Consider the following 18,969-nt stretch of genomic DNA (forward strand, 5'->3'; position numbering starts at 1 on the left):
GCATTATCCTGAATCTATAAAATAAAAAAAATCCTTTAAAAATTTCCCCTTAAAAATATTAGTGTATATACAATTACATTTTTTTTTCTGTTGAACAGAATGAATAATCTCTAAATGATATCTCTCTAACACACTTTAAACTGAATATATACCATGTAAAGCCACATAACCTCCTTTACTTAATTTTTTACAGTAATTTCCACAAATACTCCAAGTTTTACTACGGTTTATGCATATTTGTCAGCGATAGGCTTTTATAAGTAGCTGTTTCATCAGTTAATAAGTACATTCATTCATGTATGTTCATTAGTACAGTTGTGTGTATATCTCCTATAAATATGCTGTCTTTAACATATTACTTCAGAAGCATTGCTCCCACAAGCCTTTACAAATGTATAATATATATACATACAAAAAGTTAATTTTCACTGCTTCATCCATGGCTTCATCCCCACCTCGGAAACAGCGCACACTCGGCGCATGCGCAGTTCACCACTTGACCCGGGGAGAAGCAGCGTCGCCATTTTGGATCTGAAGGGGGGCCTGCTGTCACCACGTGAAGGCGAGAAGCCCCAGACAGCGAAGTTCGGGGAGCTACTACGATACGGCAGACAATCCGGCCAGAGGATCGCGGATTCCGATTCATGATCAGAGCAAAGTCACGGTGATCAGTACTCAAGAAGAAGACGAAGCATGCCCTCGGTAACTCTGCCGCCGAAGGAGAACGCTCTCTTTAAGAGAATATTGGTAAGTTGGGGAAATATATCTGCAAACGAACGCTGGACTGTTAATAATAGAACGCACGCGTGTGTCAACCCCCTTCCTATTTTAGCCAGGACCTCTCTCCACTGACCTCAAGAGAATCATACTGAGAGTCTCTGCAAGCTAACAGAGAGCATTAATATTGCTTTAATACTCGTAACATGACTATTAGCTCGTGCACGTTCACGCACTTTGAGAGCAGATGAACTTGCCCGACACAGAACGGCTAAAAATCGGTGATTTGATAGCTATGTGGACGGAATAAACATTAAACAATTCTAATCAATGTGTTGTTCGATCGTTTCGTGCAGTAAGTCATGTCAAAACACGGGGTTGAAACGATTAGTCACCGTACAAGTGAACAAGATGAAAGTTGTTCCATTTAAAGCAACCCTTACCAAAATAATAACAGAGTATGAAACATACGAAGGCAGTGTGTCGTTTATAGATTTGTTATGCAAGCTTTATTGGAAAAGCACGATTTTAAATACACCGTTATTGTGCATAGACATTTTAATTAGTACCTTGACGCTACCCCTCAAATCTGCTGTCAGATCCTAACTGCAGAAATCACGCACTAACATTAACCATAAGTACATTATATACACATTTGAAAATAGAAACTTTAGTTCATGAATCAGGATTTTTTAGTCCTGTCGAGGGAGGGATTGGACAGAAGTGGGTGTAATGCAAGATGAGTCAATTAATATTGATATTAGTTACTTGATATACTGGATATATTGTGTTTAACAGTGTTACTGTTACTGAGATTTAATAATGGTTGAACCTTAAATTTGTCAACCTAGCACAACATTGTAGACACAGTACCGTGTAGCAAATCTGCATTTACCAAAAGCTGCAAAACTTTGATTCCACAGGGTTTTTAATAAGATTAATCCACATAATACAGGTTTAATAGATTAAGAATCAAGTTTACTTTTAAATGGTTAGTTCACCCTAGAATTAAACTTCTCACCCTCCAGGGATCCTAGGTGTGTGTGACTTTCCTCTTTCAGAATAATCTAATCAGAGTTATATTAAAAGTTGTCCTTGCTCTTCCAAGCCTTTCAGTGCGGGTAAGCGGAGTTTGTTGTCAACAGTTCAGAAGACGTGAAATAAAGTGTGTGCATCTGTAAAAACGTAAAACATCCCTCACATGGCTCCGGGAGGTGAATAAAGGTTTCCTGTAGCTAATCCATATGTTTTTGTCAGATAAATATCCAGATTTCAAACTTAATAAACACTTTTCTAACGTCTTCTGACTGTGGGATGCGGAAGAAGGAAGACGAATGTGTTGCACGCACCTCTGGGAAATGTAGGAGCAGGTCTCCTCTTGGCTTATTTCGAAATCCTCAGACGTTTTTCTTTACAAATCCTGGTTTTGTGCTTCTATTTCGTGAGCGGCGTTTTGTTTTGTTCTCTCTCCACGCTCCTCACTAACCATGCAGCGCTTACGAGCTACTACATCCCCTGCATGTCTTCCGGTTCCCCACAGTCAGCAGAATTGAGAAAAAAAGAGTTTAATACGTTTGAAATCTGGATATTTATCTTACAAAAATGCATGGATCCCCTACAGGGGGCCTTTATTCACCTCCCGGAGCTGTGCGAGGGACGTTTTATTAAAGACGTGTGCACTTTATTTCACATACTGTTGAGAACAAACACCCGCTTAACCCCATTAAAAGGCTTGGAAGAGCAAGGACAACTTTTAATATAACTCTGATTAGATTATTCTGAAAGAGGAAAGTCACACACACCAAGTATGCCTCGAGGGTGAGTAGAAGATGGACAAATTCTCTGGTGAACTTACCCTTTAAGATTCACACAGAAACCAAAAGAGTATGTGCTGTGGGAAACTGACTTGCTTGACAGGTTGGCTGTGTCTCAAAACCTGGCTAGCTGTCTGCCTAGACAGCATTTATGTTCATGTTTCTGGGCAGTTCTGCTTTCTACTCTGATGAGTACTCTGACAGAGAACAAATAGAAATAGTTTTAAACATCCAGATGATGAACTTTTATTGTCATGAAAATCTTTGTGCTTTAAGAAGTAGTTTTTAGGTTGTAGTGACTCAGCACTCAAGAAACAGCCGCAAATGTTTGTTTTACTTATTGTGAGACAGTCCTGATTTTTGTTATTCCAGAATACAGAGTTAGACAAAAAAGTCATCTGACGATAGTTTATTTGTGTTTTCTAACATGTGTTTTTGTTCTGTCACAGTGAGGGAGCTTGAGTTGCTAGAAGACCTTATTTTGATCTAATTTTCTTAGACTCACACATTACTTTTTAGTCATATTAACAATACCAACAGCAGAGCTTAAAGAGGTCTGTCCAATAAACATGATTATGCCAGAGGGCATTCCTTCATGTTACTGTTATGTCAATATTTGGCAGACAGCTCTCCTGGGATGTCTAAACTGTTGTGGTGACCCAAGTAGATTGGAATTTTGTAATCAACATCTCACCATCTTAGCCTTTTTTTCTGAGCCTGCCACAGGCGTTTCACCAGCATTGAGAACTACTTTAATAAGAGTTACATGAGGAAAGGCTGGAATACACTACACACAATCTTTCCCCCAATTTACAGTCTGAAGTTGACGATAGTTACTGAAAGTCAGAGCCAGTCTGCCGATTGGGGTTGACAGAAAATCACAATCTACGTTAGTCAGACTCTTCTTTTTAGCTTCAGACAATGATTCCATTCAGTTGGAGGATATCAGACATGTTTGAAATTTTGAGCCGATTTAAGATCACACGTTGTTTTTATTTGTCAAATGTCTGTGTGAGTTTGCTGTGATCGGAATGACTTGAAAGTCTGGTAGTGTGTGAACCTCTCTCTTGGCCAGTTTCTCTTCTGTGACTGTTTGCAAAGTCGGTAAGTGTATGGTGCCCAGTATTTTTAAATCTGTTCATATTTTAAAAGTCATGTAGTGTATTCCATCCTTAAGCAGCAGACCTTTAAGGGGAAGCTTGCAATAAAAGATGCATCAGATTCTTTTCTGGCATTGATATCTTGATTATCCAGCTCAAGTCTTTGCTGGAGTTCATGAACTCCTTTTGCCTCTGTGTCGTCTTCTACAGAGTGCTGAGGTGCTGAGTTTCCTGATTTTATATTTGGAATCGCGATGTGCCTCACTTATTTCTGTGTGGTTTGAATGTGATTTGAAGTGTTCGGAAGATGTACATTGTTATCCATGCACCTAAACCCTACTTAATTTTGCCTAATGTGCAGTGAAAGTGTTGTTATTATCAGCATGCTTTTTCCATTTTATGTCTTGCAGAGATGCTACGAACACAAGCAATACAGAAATGGGCTCAAGTTTTGCAAACAGATCCTGTCCAACCCAAAGTTCGCCGAACATGGAGGTAAGATGTTCCTCAGACATTCATTGCTATAGTTTTTCAACATTTTGACTAATTGAATTTGTTGGGCACATAATGATCTCTTTTTTCCATCCCACAGAGACCCTTGCAATGAAAGGACTGACTCTGAACTGCTTGGGCCGAAAGGAGGAGGCATATGAGCTAGTGCGACGTGGCTTACGAAATGATCTGAAGAGTCATGTCTGTATCCTTAACACTTTTTCCTCTGTTAGTAGATTCATAAACAGTTTTGTCAAAATAAGCAGTCATTTCTGTGCACATATTAAAACTTGTACTCAACTGTTCCTCATTGACTCCCAGTTTAAGGTATTTTTTTACTCTTAATTTCAGATGTCTGTCAGCTGTATGGCACTGATAACAATATGCCAATGTTAACAGCAAAGATGTTAACAGCATGTCGGCACGCGTGATTAACCTCTCACGTGGGAAGCGCTCTGTGAATTTATCATTAGGTGCCATTCACACACAATGCACTTTTGTGTTGACAAAGATGCAACCCAGGCAGTGGAATAGGAGAAAATGCAGGAAGATGGGAGTTGATCTTTTAACTTGAGCGCCGTGTTTTTAGAAAGCTGTTTAATGCATGAGACATGAGCGCAACAGCCAAACACATCCATTTTTGCATAGAAAAAACAATTGAAAAGCAGTGCAATCAAATGAAAACCTGTAAAGAACTACTACTGTGTGTATAATATTTAATGTTTGCATCATGGTGACATCAGGCTGAAAGCTACTGTTCATTGTTTTTACAGAACATTTATAGTTAATTATAGTCTACTTGTGCTTTACCGTCATACTGCTTAGAAAATCGAAACCGCTTGATAATTGAGACTGTTTTGGTTCCTTGGGGATTAAAAAAACAAGGAGTGAATGGATTTTTATTATTGTAGGGTGTTTGTGTTCACACACTGCCAAGACATTTATATGCAAAAACCATGTAAAAGTGAATTTTGCATCCAATGTCCCCTTTAAATCGCAGCCGAAGATAAAATAGTATGTTTGATTATTAGATTAATAGAAAAACAGTAATTCGATTATTTTCCTGCCAAATCGTACAGCTCTAGGCGCAGTGCTGTTTGTTTCCAGTCCTTAACTCTTCTTCAGGTTGGCACGTGTATGGTTTGCTTCAGCGCTCGGATAAGAAGTACGACGAAGCCATCAAGTGCTACAGGAACGCTCTTAAATGGGACAAAGACAATCTGCAAATCCTCAGAGATCTCTCACTGCTGCAGATCCAAATGAGAGACCTCGAAGGTTACAGAGTAAGTTATTTTGAATGAAAGTGTTATGAAATAATCTTCCATGGAACAGGCCAGTTAAAATACAGTTTTTATTCCAAATATTAAGTCATCCTTTCACAAATTTTTATGGTCATAATATCATTTGTACCATTTTCTCTATCACAGGAGACCAGGTACCAGTTACTGCAGTTGCGGCCGGCTCAAAGAGCGTCCTGGATCGGTTATGCCATCGCGTACCACCTTCTGGAAGATTATGAGATGGCGGCTAAGATCGTGGAGGAGTTCCGCAAAACACAACAGGTATTTTTTGCACTGCTTCCTGTCAGTTGTCATCTACACTGAGTTTATTGTTGCAGATAGCTCAGTAGTGGATACCACCAAGGGTTTGTTTTTGGATGCCACCGAGTTTCGTTGTTGATTGTGTTTCAGACATCTCCAGATAAAGTGGATTACGAGTACAGTGAGCTGTTGCTTTATCAGAATCAGCTGTTGAGGGAGGCCGGGTTAAACAAAGAAGCCCTCGATCACCTGACCAACTATGAAAAACAGATCTGTGACAAACTGGCTGTAGAGGAGACACGAGGTGTGTTTTTATACGCATATATATATATATATATATATATATATATATATATATATATATGTATATGTATATTGGTTATCAGCTGAATGCATGATTATTGATGGATGCTCTCTTTTTTGTTTTTTTTAATCTAATGCTTGCTTTATATTCAAAACAAACACTCATTTAATAACACTGTTAAATCCTAACAAATCTCAGTATGAATATTTCCTATTTTAATGCTGAACATTTTGTATTGTGATGCTACATTTGCTTACACCATTTAAATGTTATTTATTTATTAACTTTTTTGTTGTTGTTAGTTATTTAAGAACCATTCAAAAGTTCGGGGTGGGTAATATTTTATAATGTTTTTGAAAGACGACTCTAATGCTCAATATGTTTTCTTTAAAGCAACATATGTTTATATGTGTGCAGGAGAGCTGCTTCTCAAGCTAGATCGGGCTGGTGAAGCTACGGAGGTCTACCACCGACTGCTGGAGAGAAACCCTGAGAACTGGAGCTATTATCAAGGGCTAGAAAAAGCACTCAAACCAAGTAAATATACATTTATCTGGACACACATCTTGGCAGAGTTTAATCTCTACTGATCCCTTATTCTGTGTCATGCTGCTTTCAGAGAGTGTCGAGGAGAAGCAGAAAATCTATGAAGATGCCTGGGTTAAGTATCCTAAAGGCCTGGTGCCAAGAAGACTTCCTCTCAACTTCCTCACAGGTCAGCTCCAGTCTTGTTAAATCAATAGGGCTGTTATGCTCTCATAATGTGTCTGTGTATGTGACCGCATTTGGTTCTCGCAGGTGAGAAGTTTAGAGAGTGTTTGGATCGCTTCCTGAGGTTGAACTTCAGCAAAGGATGCCCTCCTGTCTTTACCACACTGAAATCACTCTACCACCTTAAAGACAAGGTGAGATGGGGCATTTGTGACCAGGAAATTGTGTAGAAGTTTCTTCTCAACTTGTACATATAAGAAAATACAACTCATTTTATATCATCTCCCTGTCTTCTGCAGGTAGCTATAATTGAGGAATTAGTTGTGGGCTATGAAAAAAGTTTGAGAGCTTGTAAAATGTTCAACCAAAATGGTGAGTACATGTAAACAGATTTTAATGACATATAGCAGTTCCAGTAATGGTGCCAAAGTTCTCACTGAGGACGTGTGATGCTGAACTTATAGATGATGGGAAAACAGAGCCGCCCACTACTTTACTGTGGGTTCAGTATTTCCTGGCCCAGCATTTCAACTATATCGGCAAACAGACCCTTGCCCTCGAATACATCAACACAGCCATTGAAAGCACCCCCACCCTCATAGAGCTCTTCCTCATCAAGGCGAAGATATACAAGGTAAACACACTCAGCTCAGGTCATTGAAACATAAAACTAAAACAAAAAAAGATAGACTTGAGAGAACCTGAGTTTATGTTCCATGCCTTGTTCTCTTGAAAGCATGCAGGTAACATCCGCGAAGCAGCTCGCTGGATGGATGAGGCCCAGGCTCTGGACACTGCTGACCGCTTCATCAACTCCAAGTGTGCCAAGTATTTGCTCAAGGCTGGACTTATCAAAGAGGCTGAAGAAATGTGTTCCAAGTTCACACGGGTTAGTATAGCGAAGGTCACACACTTGTGAGAACACACTTAACCTGTTAAATGTCACCCCGTCCCGTATACGGGACGCCTACGTTGACTATACTATATTACAACCAAATCTAATCTAATCTTGACAAACTATATATCGTTGGAAAGGTTTAAGACTCCCAAATATATATTTTACCAAAATTTTCTGTTAAAAATTATGTAGGAAAAGTAATAGATTAATTTATGACAAGAGTGCACCCTCAGAAATCTACATTACAAAAGGAGCTTTGACCTTTGTTTAAAAAAAAGACTTCCTCGTTGCCTTTTTCTCTATCACATTTTAGAAATCATCAGAAGTTATATATCACTTGAAAACATAAAATCTCAAAATTCATCCTTTAAAACCCATTTTAAAATCAGACATTGCATTACCATGTAAATGGCACATCAGAATCATCTTACAAAATGTTTTCAGTCATGAATTATAAAAATTTATGTTTGTATCATGCACATTCATGTCTATCTTCAAAAACGTGAGTGACAGTTAACAGGTTAAAGGATTAGTTCACTTTCAAAAATCGTGTCAATTCTACGCGGATCGCAAGCACTGTGATTGGTCTGCTAGAGTGTCAGTCTGAGTGTATCCAATCTTTATCACCTTCAGGAAGGAACTTCTGCGGTAGAGAATCTGAATGAGATGCAGTGCATGTGGTTCCAGACAGAATGTGCTCTGGCCTACAAGTCCTTGGACAAATATGGAGAGGCGCTGAAGAAGTGCCATGAAATTGAGAGGGTAAGTCTTGCAGAATTGGACACTATCAGATGTCTATTTCAACAGTGGCAAACTGACATGGTAAAATATCTCGACGCTAAATCTGTAGGTTAGCACAATGCTAGTTTAGAGTTCAAAGTAGAATGGATTTACCAAACACTGAAATATTCAGACACTTTCTTCTGTCCCTCACAGCATTTTGTGGAGATAACGGATGACCAGTTTGACTTCCACACATACTGTATGCGGAAGATGACGTTGCGTTCTTACGTGGATTTGCTCAAACTAGAGGATGTGTTGCGCATGCACCCTTTCTACTTCAAGGCAGCACGTACAGCCATCGACATGTACCTCAGCCTTCATGATAACCCACTCTCCGATGACAACAAGGAGTCGCAGGCTGACAATGGTATAATCATGTATAGAGATGCACCGATTGACCGACCAGGGACCGGAATCAGCCGATTTTCTGCATTATCGGCCCGGACCGGTAACCGGCCGGTCAGTCTCACATCTTGCCGATTCTGAGCCGGTCCATTTTTATGCCACAACTACGCTTACATCCACATGATAATATTTGGTTACCATAGAAGTTCTTAACTGTGAGTGAAGAAGACACAATGTTCGCAATTTGTAATGCGTGCAGGACCAAAGTAAAACGTTGGGGAACCACAGGGCTCAATTAACGTTTGTCTGGGACAAGTAGTTTTTTTTAAAGTGGCAAGTGAGAGAGAATTTCACTTGCCTGACAGAATAAACAGTCTGATTATATAACATCAGTAACAAAAATAACTGGGTAAGTGTTGAAACTTGGCCACCAAAAAATTTTACGTGAGAATTATTCATATTCCATTCAGTGCAAGCGTGTAAACAGCGACTGATAAGGTTTGCTCAGCCTGTCTGAGTGAGAGAGACTTGTGCATTAATCAAAACAAATGAGCGTAATAGCACACACAAAGTAACTCGCATAACTTACTGAGCATATTGCAGTAAAAAAAAAAAAATATTTATGATATAGGTAAACAACATTACACTACAAAATGTTTCCTCGAATATCAGCAGGATTGCAATGTGACATTAATTTCCTACAATAATAGTTAAATAAAATTAAAATTAAGTGAATTACATTTAGACAGAATGTTGATTGTTTTTGCTCTGTTTCACAAACTAAAATAATTACAAATTAAAGCCGCAGCAGAACTGTAGTTTCATTACTGAATGAATCCATGTTTTTGAATGAATTGAGTGAGTCAGTGATTCAGTAACCCATTCATAGAGAGTCATTTGAGTTGTTTTTGAATGAATCAATTGAATGAATGACTGAATGACTCGCTTATTAAAACTTTGGTCTTTGGCCTCCACCTACTGGTGGTTTGGTTTCTTATTTAAAAGTATCATTGCATCTTTCTTATTGCAACATTTCTCATTTGTATGTTCAAAAAAATATATTTAAAACATTAATCTTTATAACATAATTTATGCATTTGCAATTTTGCAGTGTAAATGCATTCATCACTTCAGATGCAGCCTCACACTTAAATTTTTTTTTTTAAAATCAGAATCGGCCAAGAAAACTGCAATCGGTACATCTCTAGTCATGTATACAAAACACATTTGAACTTTAGAGGTCTATCCTTGATTTTTGGAAAAGAATAACAGAAAAGTGAGGCGAGTTTTGTTTTCTTAACAATTGTTTATTCTGTAGCCAACCTAACAGACAAGGAGCTGAAGAAATTGCGCAACAAACAGAGACGTGCCCAAAAGAAAGCCCAGTTAGAGGAGGAAAAGAAAAATGCTGAGAAAGAGAAACAGCTAAAGAACCAAAAGAAGAAAAAAGAAGAGGATGAGGAGGAGATTGGAGGACCTAAAGAGGAGCTCATACCAGATAAACTGGCAAAGGTGCATATGTTGACAAAGCCACATATATTTAGAGGATAAAGTATTTGGATTGTTCATCAGAATGTGTTTTTTTTCTGTCTGTAGGTTGAGAATCCTCTAGAAGAAGCAGTTAAGTTTCTGACTCCTCTGAAGAACTTAGTAAAGAATAAAATAGAGACACACCTGCTGGCCTTTGAGATCTACCTCAGGAAAGGTGAGCGTACTTATGAACTTTAACATAATGATTCATAATTTTTGGATGTGTGATATAAAACTCATAATGTGTGTTTGGGTTTGTAGAGAAGTATCTTTTGATGCTGCAATCGGTGAAGAGAGCTTACTCATTGGACCCTGATCACCCCTGGCTCCACCAGTGCTTAGTGCGATTCTTCAAAGGAGGTACATAAAGTATATCCTAATTTACTTTTCTCACATGGGACAAAAAACATACAAGAACACTAAGATTTGTATCTGTTTTCAGTGTCGGACAGTAAGGACATGCCGAAGGCTGTGCAGACGGTTCTGAAGCAGGAGATCACAAAACTGTTCGGAGAGAGTGACCCCAAGACTTTCAACAAGAACTTCCTGAGCAAACATGCAAACTCGATACCACACAGAGTTGCAGGTACCCACTTTATGATGTTAATGAATTTTTGGAAACTACTATAGACTAGTGGTCGATGATGTATAACCAAGGCCAATATTTGGTATTTTCAAATATCAGCATCGGCCAATAAGTTTTTCTGTTTGGCCAATGTGTTCGAGGCAGGACTTTTATTTTGACGGTGCTGAGAATGGCCACACACAGCGCTCACATTCTCCCTTTTCATTGTTTTTCATTGCTGTTTAACAGCTCTGTCTAAAGCCGGACATACACTGTGGGATTTTCGTTTGATTTTGAACCTAATTTTGGCTCGTGCAACTTGTCAGACATTTGTCACCCCTCGTGAGGGTATCACACAGTTGAAGCAGAGCAGTAAGCTAATTTAATCATTTATTATCCGCACATCAGTTGTGTGGTAATGAGCTATGAAATTACTGCGGGGGAGATGAATTATAGTAGACATATAAATTTAATAATAAAAGTACCGTAATAATAATAGTAATGGTAATGATTTAATTCAATAATTGCAAACGCCAAATCCTCTCGATATTGATAGCTGATAGGTATGTAATAGTGAACCGCGAGCTGGTTGAAAATCGAATAAAATATGTGATTCAAATTGGTTGAGATGCTAAACAAAACGCGATTCATGAATTCATGTCTGAGGGGAACTTACTGTCTTCAGAAAAGTTTAGATGGTATTTTTACTTTTCATCTTGCCTCTGTATAATGCATATTAAAGTTCATAAGTGCAGCGCTGCTTTGTTTACAGCTGAAACCAAGGAAACGCTTTAAGTGCCACCTGCTGGCAGAGAGTGAATCTGCGTCTCATTCTGCTTATCTGCCTTATTTTTCCATGCAGATATTTTTTGTTTTTGCTTCAAAATTTGAAATTATAAAATGCAGTGGTTGCCTCTAATTTTAAATGGAAAGAGCACAGACAAAGCCTTAGTTTTTTTATATCAAGGGATGTCTTTTATTTTTATTTATTTGATTTGGGGCTTGTTTTAAAATTTCAGTTGAGTTTTGTTATTTACAATTACATTATATTTCAATTTTGCCATTTAACAGACGCTTTCATCCAAATTACTTAAAAATGAGGACAAGAGAAGCGATCAAAACCAACCAACAAAAAGAGCAATAATATGCAAGTGCTATATTAGTATATTATTTTAGTGTATTATTTCAGTTTTGCAAAGAAAAATGCAGCATTTTGTCTTTGCTTGGAAAAATATGACTATTTTGGTATAAAATATTACCCAGACAAGATATTTAATCAAGAGATAAAATTTTTCCACCATTAAAGTATTGTTCATACTTGCAACAGTTAAATCACTGGATGTCACAGTCTCACTGTGCTGTTGTTTGTTTTTTGGTGTTTCCAGTGGGTTCCTGTATCAGACTGTCACTCTTTGGTGATTGTTCAATCACATCGCTGCTCATAAATTTGAACTACACCAATGGCCACTTTTGCTCATGTGACCAGAAATGAATTGCTTTGTTACTGTGAAACCTTTTTAGTATGAGTGTGCTGCTGATTTTTTTTTTTAGCTTTTCATTTAGCATCTGCCTTTTTGTTGTATGCAGCTGCTAAGATGATGTTCTTTCTGGACCCCTCCTCTGACGGGACGGCTGCTGAGCTGGCTACCTCTTTGAACGAGTCCCTAACAGGCAGAACCATTCAGGTAATTACACCATAAACAGAACTGTATAAAATTAGTGATATTTCTCATGAAACACATGATGCTACATATCTCATATTTGCATGTGTGAATATTAGACGTGTACCGAGGTGCTCCTGGCTTTGAGGGACGGCAGTCTGGGTTCGCAGCAGGAGAAAAATCTTGAATCGTACCGTGCGTCTTGCCATGGTATCTATCCCTACGCTTTAGCCTTCATGCCCCCCGGTTACCAGGACAACTCTGCGGTGACCACCAATGGAGACCTGTCCTCCTGCGACCACGAGGAGATGCCCAATGAGATGTGAGCATTTCAGGAAGGGAGCAGGGTGGCCGTTTTATGGCCGTCAGCATTTTGAGACCAGACGCCCCACTGAGGTTGAGACTCTACTGCACTAATGAGACCATGGTTACCTTCTGCCTTCACTTCCACTCACAGAAGCAAGTGAGCAATAGGGGAAAAACCTGTTTTACTATTTTTTTTCCTTTCTATCTTGTTTTGCTTTTGTCTTTGTTTTTGATTTTAATACGGCCAATGGCATCTCTTATGCTAGAACAGAATAAAGGGTATTAAAGAGAAAGATTGATCAAGATGGTCACAGTGAACTCATTGGGCCTAATTCCTGTTTATCAGACACATGCATCTCGCTTCTCATGTTTTTAAGAGTAATTTATACAAGACAATATTAAAGAGCTGAATAATATCAGGAGGAGCAATACTTTTGGTCCTGGTTTTACTTGCGTGGTCGTGTGCCAAACCTGTGGGGCGAACCTTAAGATGCAGATGACGGCACCTGTTGCCAGGTTTCCTTGGAAGGGGAGTTGGGGTGTGGGGGAGTTTGTGGCAGTGAATTAACAGTTCCAGGATCAGCCACCAGGGGGAGCCGACAGTCGAAACCCTCCATGTCTGCTGGGAGGAGACACTGATGTTCAGCTAATAAGCTGATAACACTGTCGATTGAAAGGTCACCTGGGTTGCCGAGGAGAGGCAGATGTGCATCTCTTTTTTTAATTATTATTATTATTTTTCCCTCTTTCATCCTGTGCTGCCTATTGGTTTTTCAGAGAATTTCTTCAAGGTGGCAGTGGCTTCTGTATGACCTGTAGGACCTTTACTGTGACTGTGTTTCTGTTGGGTTTGTTTGGCTTTTTTTTTTCTCCCACTCATTGTTTAGGTTCCTCTGCTGGTTTCAAAGTTGTTGTTTTTTTTTTTTTTTCACCATAATACAAAACTCCATCAAACATACCTCTGTCTGAATTCTGAGAATGTCTCATCATTTGACACTCACACAGTTACAAATAAAACAAAATAACATGACTGCGATGTACTTCACTTTTTGTTCTTTAATTTCCACATGGTTGAACACTGTTAGATGTGACCGTGTCATATGTTAAATACAGAACACCAGAATTTGCAGGAGTTTCTAAAGTTAAACCAAACATATTTGCTGATGAAAAGAGCTAGAATTTGTACCCAGTTGTTTAGGGGCTAAAATAAAAGTCATCTTGATTGATTGATTGATTTAAAGTGGTTTTGGCTTATTGGTATATTTTGGTTTTAAGTCATCTTGACGTATCCTGGTTGAGAATTACTGTGCTATAGGTAAACTTTAGTAAATTTCCTTTCCTTTTTTTTTAAGACTCCTATAAACCATCTTCATAATAATTTGTCTAAAATTTGGCATAGAGAGTTTGTGAGTTCACAAATCTTAAGACAAAAAGTGTTCATGATTGTATTATTTTGCTTGTGATGTAGAAGTAATTCATTTAGGCAGGCTAGAGTCTGGCTTTGGGCACCGTGTCTGTCTGTCCGTTCTCATGTTGGCTCTGAAAGCTGAGGAAAGTGTGGTCCAGGTTAAGGTATGTGGTGAGGAACTCTGGGAAATCATTCTTCTGCACTATTTCTATAAACATGGACACAGCAGTCATCAACCTCTGTTTGTCCCTAAAAAAGAGTGGAAATAGAGAAAAGGTCGGTATTTCTCAATGTGTGTTCTTGAGCAATCACAGAGGTCCCACAGCTCTGTAACAGATTTACAATGTAAACTACTATTTATATTTTTATATTATAAAAGGAGGAAAATATGTAAAAAAAAAAAAAATTATATATTGTAATTGAGGTATTTTATAATATTTTGAACAATGATTTCTAAATACCGTTTCCAAGGATATCCTGTAACCACTGTAATGCATGGTCTTTTGTTGTGGGAATCCCACTTCATTTTCTGGTCACTATTTCTTGTTGAAGTGCACATTGAAACAAATGTTTTCTCTATCCAATATATGAATTGTCTGTACGACGTTCTCTACCTGCTTGTTTGGCAATATATGGCTGCCTTCAGATCTTCCGTCAAACCTTCAGCCAAACTGGTGACAAGAGCTCGGGTCACTGCTGTCCCATCATCCTCCAGTCTCACTTGGTGCCGGATCCACTGCCAAACCTGACAAACACGGCCTTTTAAAGTAAGAGATAATATTGCATTGCTGCATGAGAGCTGGACAGTGTTGTGGACCAACCTGAGATCTGGATATCTCTGCTGTTGCTGAATCCTCAACCTTCCCCAGATAAAAGAAATGACCTCTGCCTGTTGTACAAAGTTAATATTAAAAAACCTCCATTCATCATATAATATAAAAGTGTTGTTTAAAAGGTCAGATAGGTGAAAGTTTGCACCTGAAAGCCAGGCTTCAATGAAGAGGACTCCTACAGCAATGTTATACCTCAGTCCGTAAAGTGTTACTCCTCCCTACAGAGATATAAAGCACGCAATACAAAGGCATTTTCACTCACCACACGTTAAAATGTTGATATGATTTGCAGTGATGGAGTTCAACTGACTGGAGGCATAGTGAGCAAGTCTTCAGGGGTCACAGTGATGTCTTCACGCAGCTGCAGGAGTTGATTCTGACCATGAGAGTGAAGCTGAAACAGCTGTGTGCGAGAGAGAAAATACATTTTGGTAAAATTGGAAAATAAATGGTGTGATGGGGTTATTCTATCAATGACTAGACAGAAATGAGACACTTGCTTTTTGCATGGGCTCAATCAGGTCCATGTCGTAGACCATGAACCCATCAACTCCTGCCTTGATCTCCAGTAATTTAAGTCTAAAACAAAACAAGAATGAGCATTTGTATGGAAAACAAATACAGAACCATACTTGGTTGAGCTGATGGATGTATTTCTTTGATTTGGTCAATAATATATTAATGTTATGCATACGAAAAAATGACTAAGATGACAGTGAGCCAAGAAAAACTTGTGAGTGAATTAACTAGATAAGTACAATCTGTGGTGAATCTGGTGCATACCCATGCCCTGTTCCACTTCTCTCAAAGTTACAAACATTTTTCCAGTAACATTAATAGAACATTTGTTCAAAGTTATCTGGTCTTTCATAATGAAAACATTTGCATTAAAATGTTATTTATATATCATTCATAGAAAGTTTTTCTTGTAATATATTAATCATTCCCATAATTGTAAAATTAAATGCTCCCTTAACATTTGTATGTATGTACATATAATTTATATATATATATATATATATATATATATATATATATATATATATATATATATATATATATATATAAAAACAATGTTAACATAATGGGAAAGTTAGCAAAGCGTTTGAACATGGGTTACTTTTATTTTATGTAAGGCAACATTTGTCAGCCTGAATGGTGCATGATTTAAAGTTCATAATATATATTGGTGCAGAATGATATCGATAGCAATAGTGATGCCGCCTTATTACAGCATTAATGAAAATGTATGATATTTAGATTAAATGCAAAAACATATTTTGATTGCGAATATGGGTTGGATTCAAATCACAGCTCCCATTTGCTCTGGTTGTGTCTTGCCTGGTGACAGTTCTGAGTACAGTCTTGTAGAGGTCACTCTCTTTTTCTCTAGGCAACAGCAATGCTGCCATGCCACCTGTTGCTAGGGCACCCCTGCGGTGACACGTCTGCACCAGAAGATCCATGTAGCTGTGCAGGAAACGCTTCTCCATATCCACATACTTACTGCGATCAGGGAGGAGGAAATCGGCTCGATGACCTAGAAAGCAAACCATCGTCATTAACAAGGGATCTACAAGAGTCAAACTACTACTAGTCAAAATCACAGAAAATGTATGCGCTGACCGAATTTGTTGACAAAGGAAGCGGAGTAATCCCAGATGCCACAGTTTAGACCAGCAGAGTGCTCCTTGAGCTCGTACAAAATCTCCTCCATCTCGAACGATGCCAGGACACACTCGATCAACACGGTGGCCTTTATACAGCCCGCTGGCAGGCCAAGCTACAAAACATTTCAGAATACATTAGAAATCAAATTCATGCCAGTCAAAACTGCAGCAGGATTGTGTGTAATGTCAACACTCGCACCTTCTTCTCAGTCCAGAAAAAAATCTGACTCCAGAGTCTGGCCTCCATGTAGCTTTCAACCTGCACAACAAAACATGAAGAGTCTCTAGGATATGTTTGATTCTGCATTGACGTTCTGTTCTGGTAAACAGAGTAACGTGATCTGACACTGACCTTGGACAAGTAGAAAAAAGGGCCACTCTGGTTTTGAAGAAGTAGTTTTGCATTATGAAACATCAGCAGACCAAAATCAAACAGTGGACCTGGAACCTCTCGACCATTCACCTACAGAGAAACAGATGGTCATATACTTCAAACTACCAAAAAATATATTTTACCACTCAGGATTAGCTCATTTACAGCTAAAGCATTTTATTCTGAATCAGATGTTTCTCAAAACAATTTGGAGCTATATAATCATACACAAATGAGACAACTACTGACATAAATTAAGAGTAAAGAGCAATAACATGAATGTGAAGAGTTTTATTATGAAAGTTTATTATTAAGAGAGCTAAAAAATTTAATAAATCTCATTTTATTTTAAAGGAGTGGCTATAAGTGATTATAATTTTAAAACAAGCAAAACCTTTACAATAGATCATTAAATCATTATAAGGTGAATTGTGAAACTAGACAATTACAAACAAACCAACACATGGATAGGGCAAACAAACAAAAATGCATAAGACCAGCTCACTACAGATCTATACCATCATATTGTGCTCCACCATGTTCCATGCTCGAGGACGGAGCATCAGCACTGGAGCCTGAGAAATGGGTGGTACATCTATACAAAAGGAATATGAGGAAAGGAATATATCTCTAAAGGGATTCTTTTAAGAATATTTAATTCATTACACTTCTGACAAAGCAATTAGCAGACGTTAGAATCATAAGACTCACCCTGAAACCTGTTGTGCACAGCCTGGTAAACATTGTAAATGCCCTTTATTTGATTGCGATATGTTGGACAGTTGCCATCATCAAAATCAATCTACAACAGAAAAGAACAATATATACTATTACAACCAAAAATGTCAGTGTATGTCATCTTATTTGCACAACTAAGTCCTACCTGTAACCCTTGGGCAGTAGATTTGAGTCCTTTGATGAGTCGTTGTTCATCACAGGGTGAAAGGTCACCAACGTCTACATGTCTGCAGTGTAATCGGTCTGGAACTGGACTCACTCTCCAGCTGGGATCATTTCGGATGTGAGCTGTGTCCTTTAGAAAGCCTGGCAACTCTCCAGACAGATCCAACTGAACTTTCCGGAGAACTCGTAGATTCAAAACCTTCCAAAGGAGAGATGACGTCTTTTGATGAATACTCGTCCAAAAAATAAACAAACAAACAAACAGCAAACATTGTTATGGCTAGCCTAAATAAGTAATTTGTGTTTTCTTAATAAGCATTATGGAGTTAAATCCTAATAGAAATTATATGTAAATTCAAGTGGTTTCCCATAGCCTACCTTGTCAACCTCTGCTTGGAAGACAGAGATGAGTTCAGAGAGAAATTGCAGAGCATCAGAATTAAAAAGAGTATTAAACTCTCTCTCAAGTCCTGAGGGAGGCGTTTCCAGCTCAACACCTTGATGTACCTGTTTATCAGCAGCACATTAAATCTACATGATCTCCAGACACTGAGACCAAAACATCATTTAATTCTGCACATTACCATTCACTGACACAATTACATATGTATAATACATACAAATTTAGGAACATACTGAAAATATATATTTATAATGACTGTTACTGCTGTTTTAAAGCAGTCACGCAGTATGAGAACTTACCAACATTTTCTGCAGTTGTCCACTGAAGTAAATATAGAGTTGGACTTTGATAAGTGTCATTGCACTGTTTACTTTAAGTCACACATGACTATTATAGTGAGGTTTATTTCGTGAACAAACCGATGTTTTAACAAAGCTTTTAAGGGAACAAATCAGTAAACAAACGCGACAAAAATATTTTAGTGCAATTCTCCTGCCATATTAAAAGCACAACTACCCCCCCCCCCCTCCCCATTTTTAATATAACTGAATATGTTACAATATAATTACTTCCATATTTATACAGTTTGTGTGTGTGTGTGTGCTCCGTTTG

General features: G+C 38.2%; 2 protein-coding genes across 2 annotated transcripts; one reads left to right on the forward strand and one right to left on the reverse strand.

Annotated features, from left to right (window-relative positions):
* The first annotated feature begins 489 nt into the window (after window positions 1–489).
* naa15a (N-alpha-acetyltransferase 15, NatA auxiliary subunit a) lies at window positions 490–13,795 on the forward strand. The gene is made up of 20 exons (XM_026256588.1): window positions 490–747; window positions 4,042–4,126; window positions 4,224–4,328; window positions 5,249–5,406; window positions 5,551–5,685; window positions 5,815–5,968; window positions 6,386–6,505; window positions 6,588–6,683; window positions 6,767–6,873; window positions 6,979–7,051; window positions 7,144–7,313; window positions 7,416–7,568; window positions 8,211–8,339; window positions 8,514–8,727; window positions 10,024–10,217; window positions 10,302–10,410; window positions 10,497–10,595; window positions 10,678–10,821; window positions 12,388–12,485; window positions 12,581–13,795. Exons 1-20 carry the CDS (start codon window positions 694–696, stop codon window positions 12,785–12,787), a joined length of 2,604 nt encoding a protein of 867 aa, XP_026112373.1. The 5' UTR covers window positions 490–693; the 3' UTR covers window positions 12,788–13,795.
* ugl (ureidoglycolate lyase) lies at window positions 13,673–18,785 on the reverse strand. Its single transcript, XM_026256589.1, has 15 exons — window positions 18,657–18,785; window positions 18,333–18,461; window positions 17,935–18,153; window positions 17,763–17,853; window positions 17,570–17,646; window positions 17,031–17,141; window positions 16,878–16,937; window positions 16,635–16,791; window positions 16,350–16,548; window positions 15,509–15,587; window positions 15,319–15,411; window positions 15,154–15,226; window positions 14,997–15,064; window positions 14,790–14,920; window positions 13,673–14,424 (listed from the first exon to the last, which is right to left on the reverse strand). Exons 1-15 carry the CDS (start codon window positions 18,714–18,716, stop codon window positions 14,256–14,258), a joined length of 1,716 nt encoding a protein of 571 aa, XP_026112374.1. The 5' UTR covers window positions 18,717–18,785; the 3' UTR covers window positions 13,673–14,255.
* Window positions 18,786–18,969: the final 184 nt, after the last annotated feature.

The sequence above is a fragment of the Carassius auratus genome, unplaced genomic scaffold (genome assembly GCF_003368295.1).
Source record: "Carassius auratus strain Wakin unplaced genomic scaffold, ASM336829v1 scaf_tig00214077, whole genome shotgun sequence".
NCBI classification, from domain to species: domain Eukaryota; kingdom Metazoa; phylum Chordata; class Actinopteri; order Cypriniformes; family Cyprinidae; genus Carassius; species Carassius auratus.

What these genes read in the sequence shown, in the direction of transcription:
- naa15a (XM_026256588.1), top strand. Translation starts at nt 694, where the DNA reads ATGCCCTCGGTAACTCTGCCGCCGAAGGAGAACGCTCTCTTTAAGAGA. An exon ending in CTCTCTTTAAGAGAATATTG is followed by an intron (nt 748 to 4,041) that starts GTAAGTTGGGGA and finishes TATGTCTTGCAG; the next exon opens with AGATGCTACGAACACAAGCA. An exon ending in TGTGTTCCAAGTTCACACGG is followed by an intron (nt 7,569 to 8,210) that starts GTTAGTATAGCG and finishes TATCACCTTCAG; the next exon opens with GAAGGAACTTCTGCGGTAGA.
- ugl (XM_026256589.1), bottom strand. Translation starts at nt 18,716, where the DNA reads ATGACACTTATCAAAGTCCAACTCTATATTTACTTCAGTGGACAACTG. An exon ending in TCCAAGCAGAGGTTGACAAG is followed by an intron (nt 18,154 to 18,332) that starts GTAGGCTATGGG and finishes CTCCTTTGGAAG; the next exon opens with GTTTTGAATCTACGAGTTCT. An exon ending in CATTGAAGCCTGGCTTTCAG is followed by an intron (nt 15,065 to 15,153) that starts GTGCAAACTTTC and finishes TTTGTACAACAG; the next exon opens with GCAGAGGTCATTTCTTTTAT.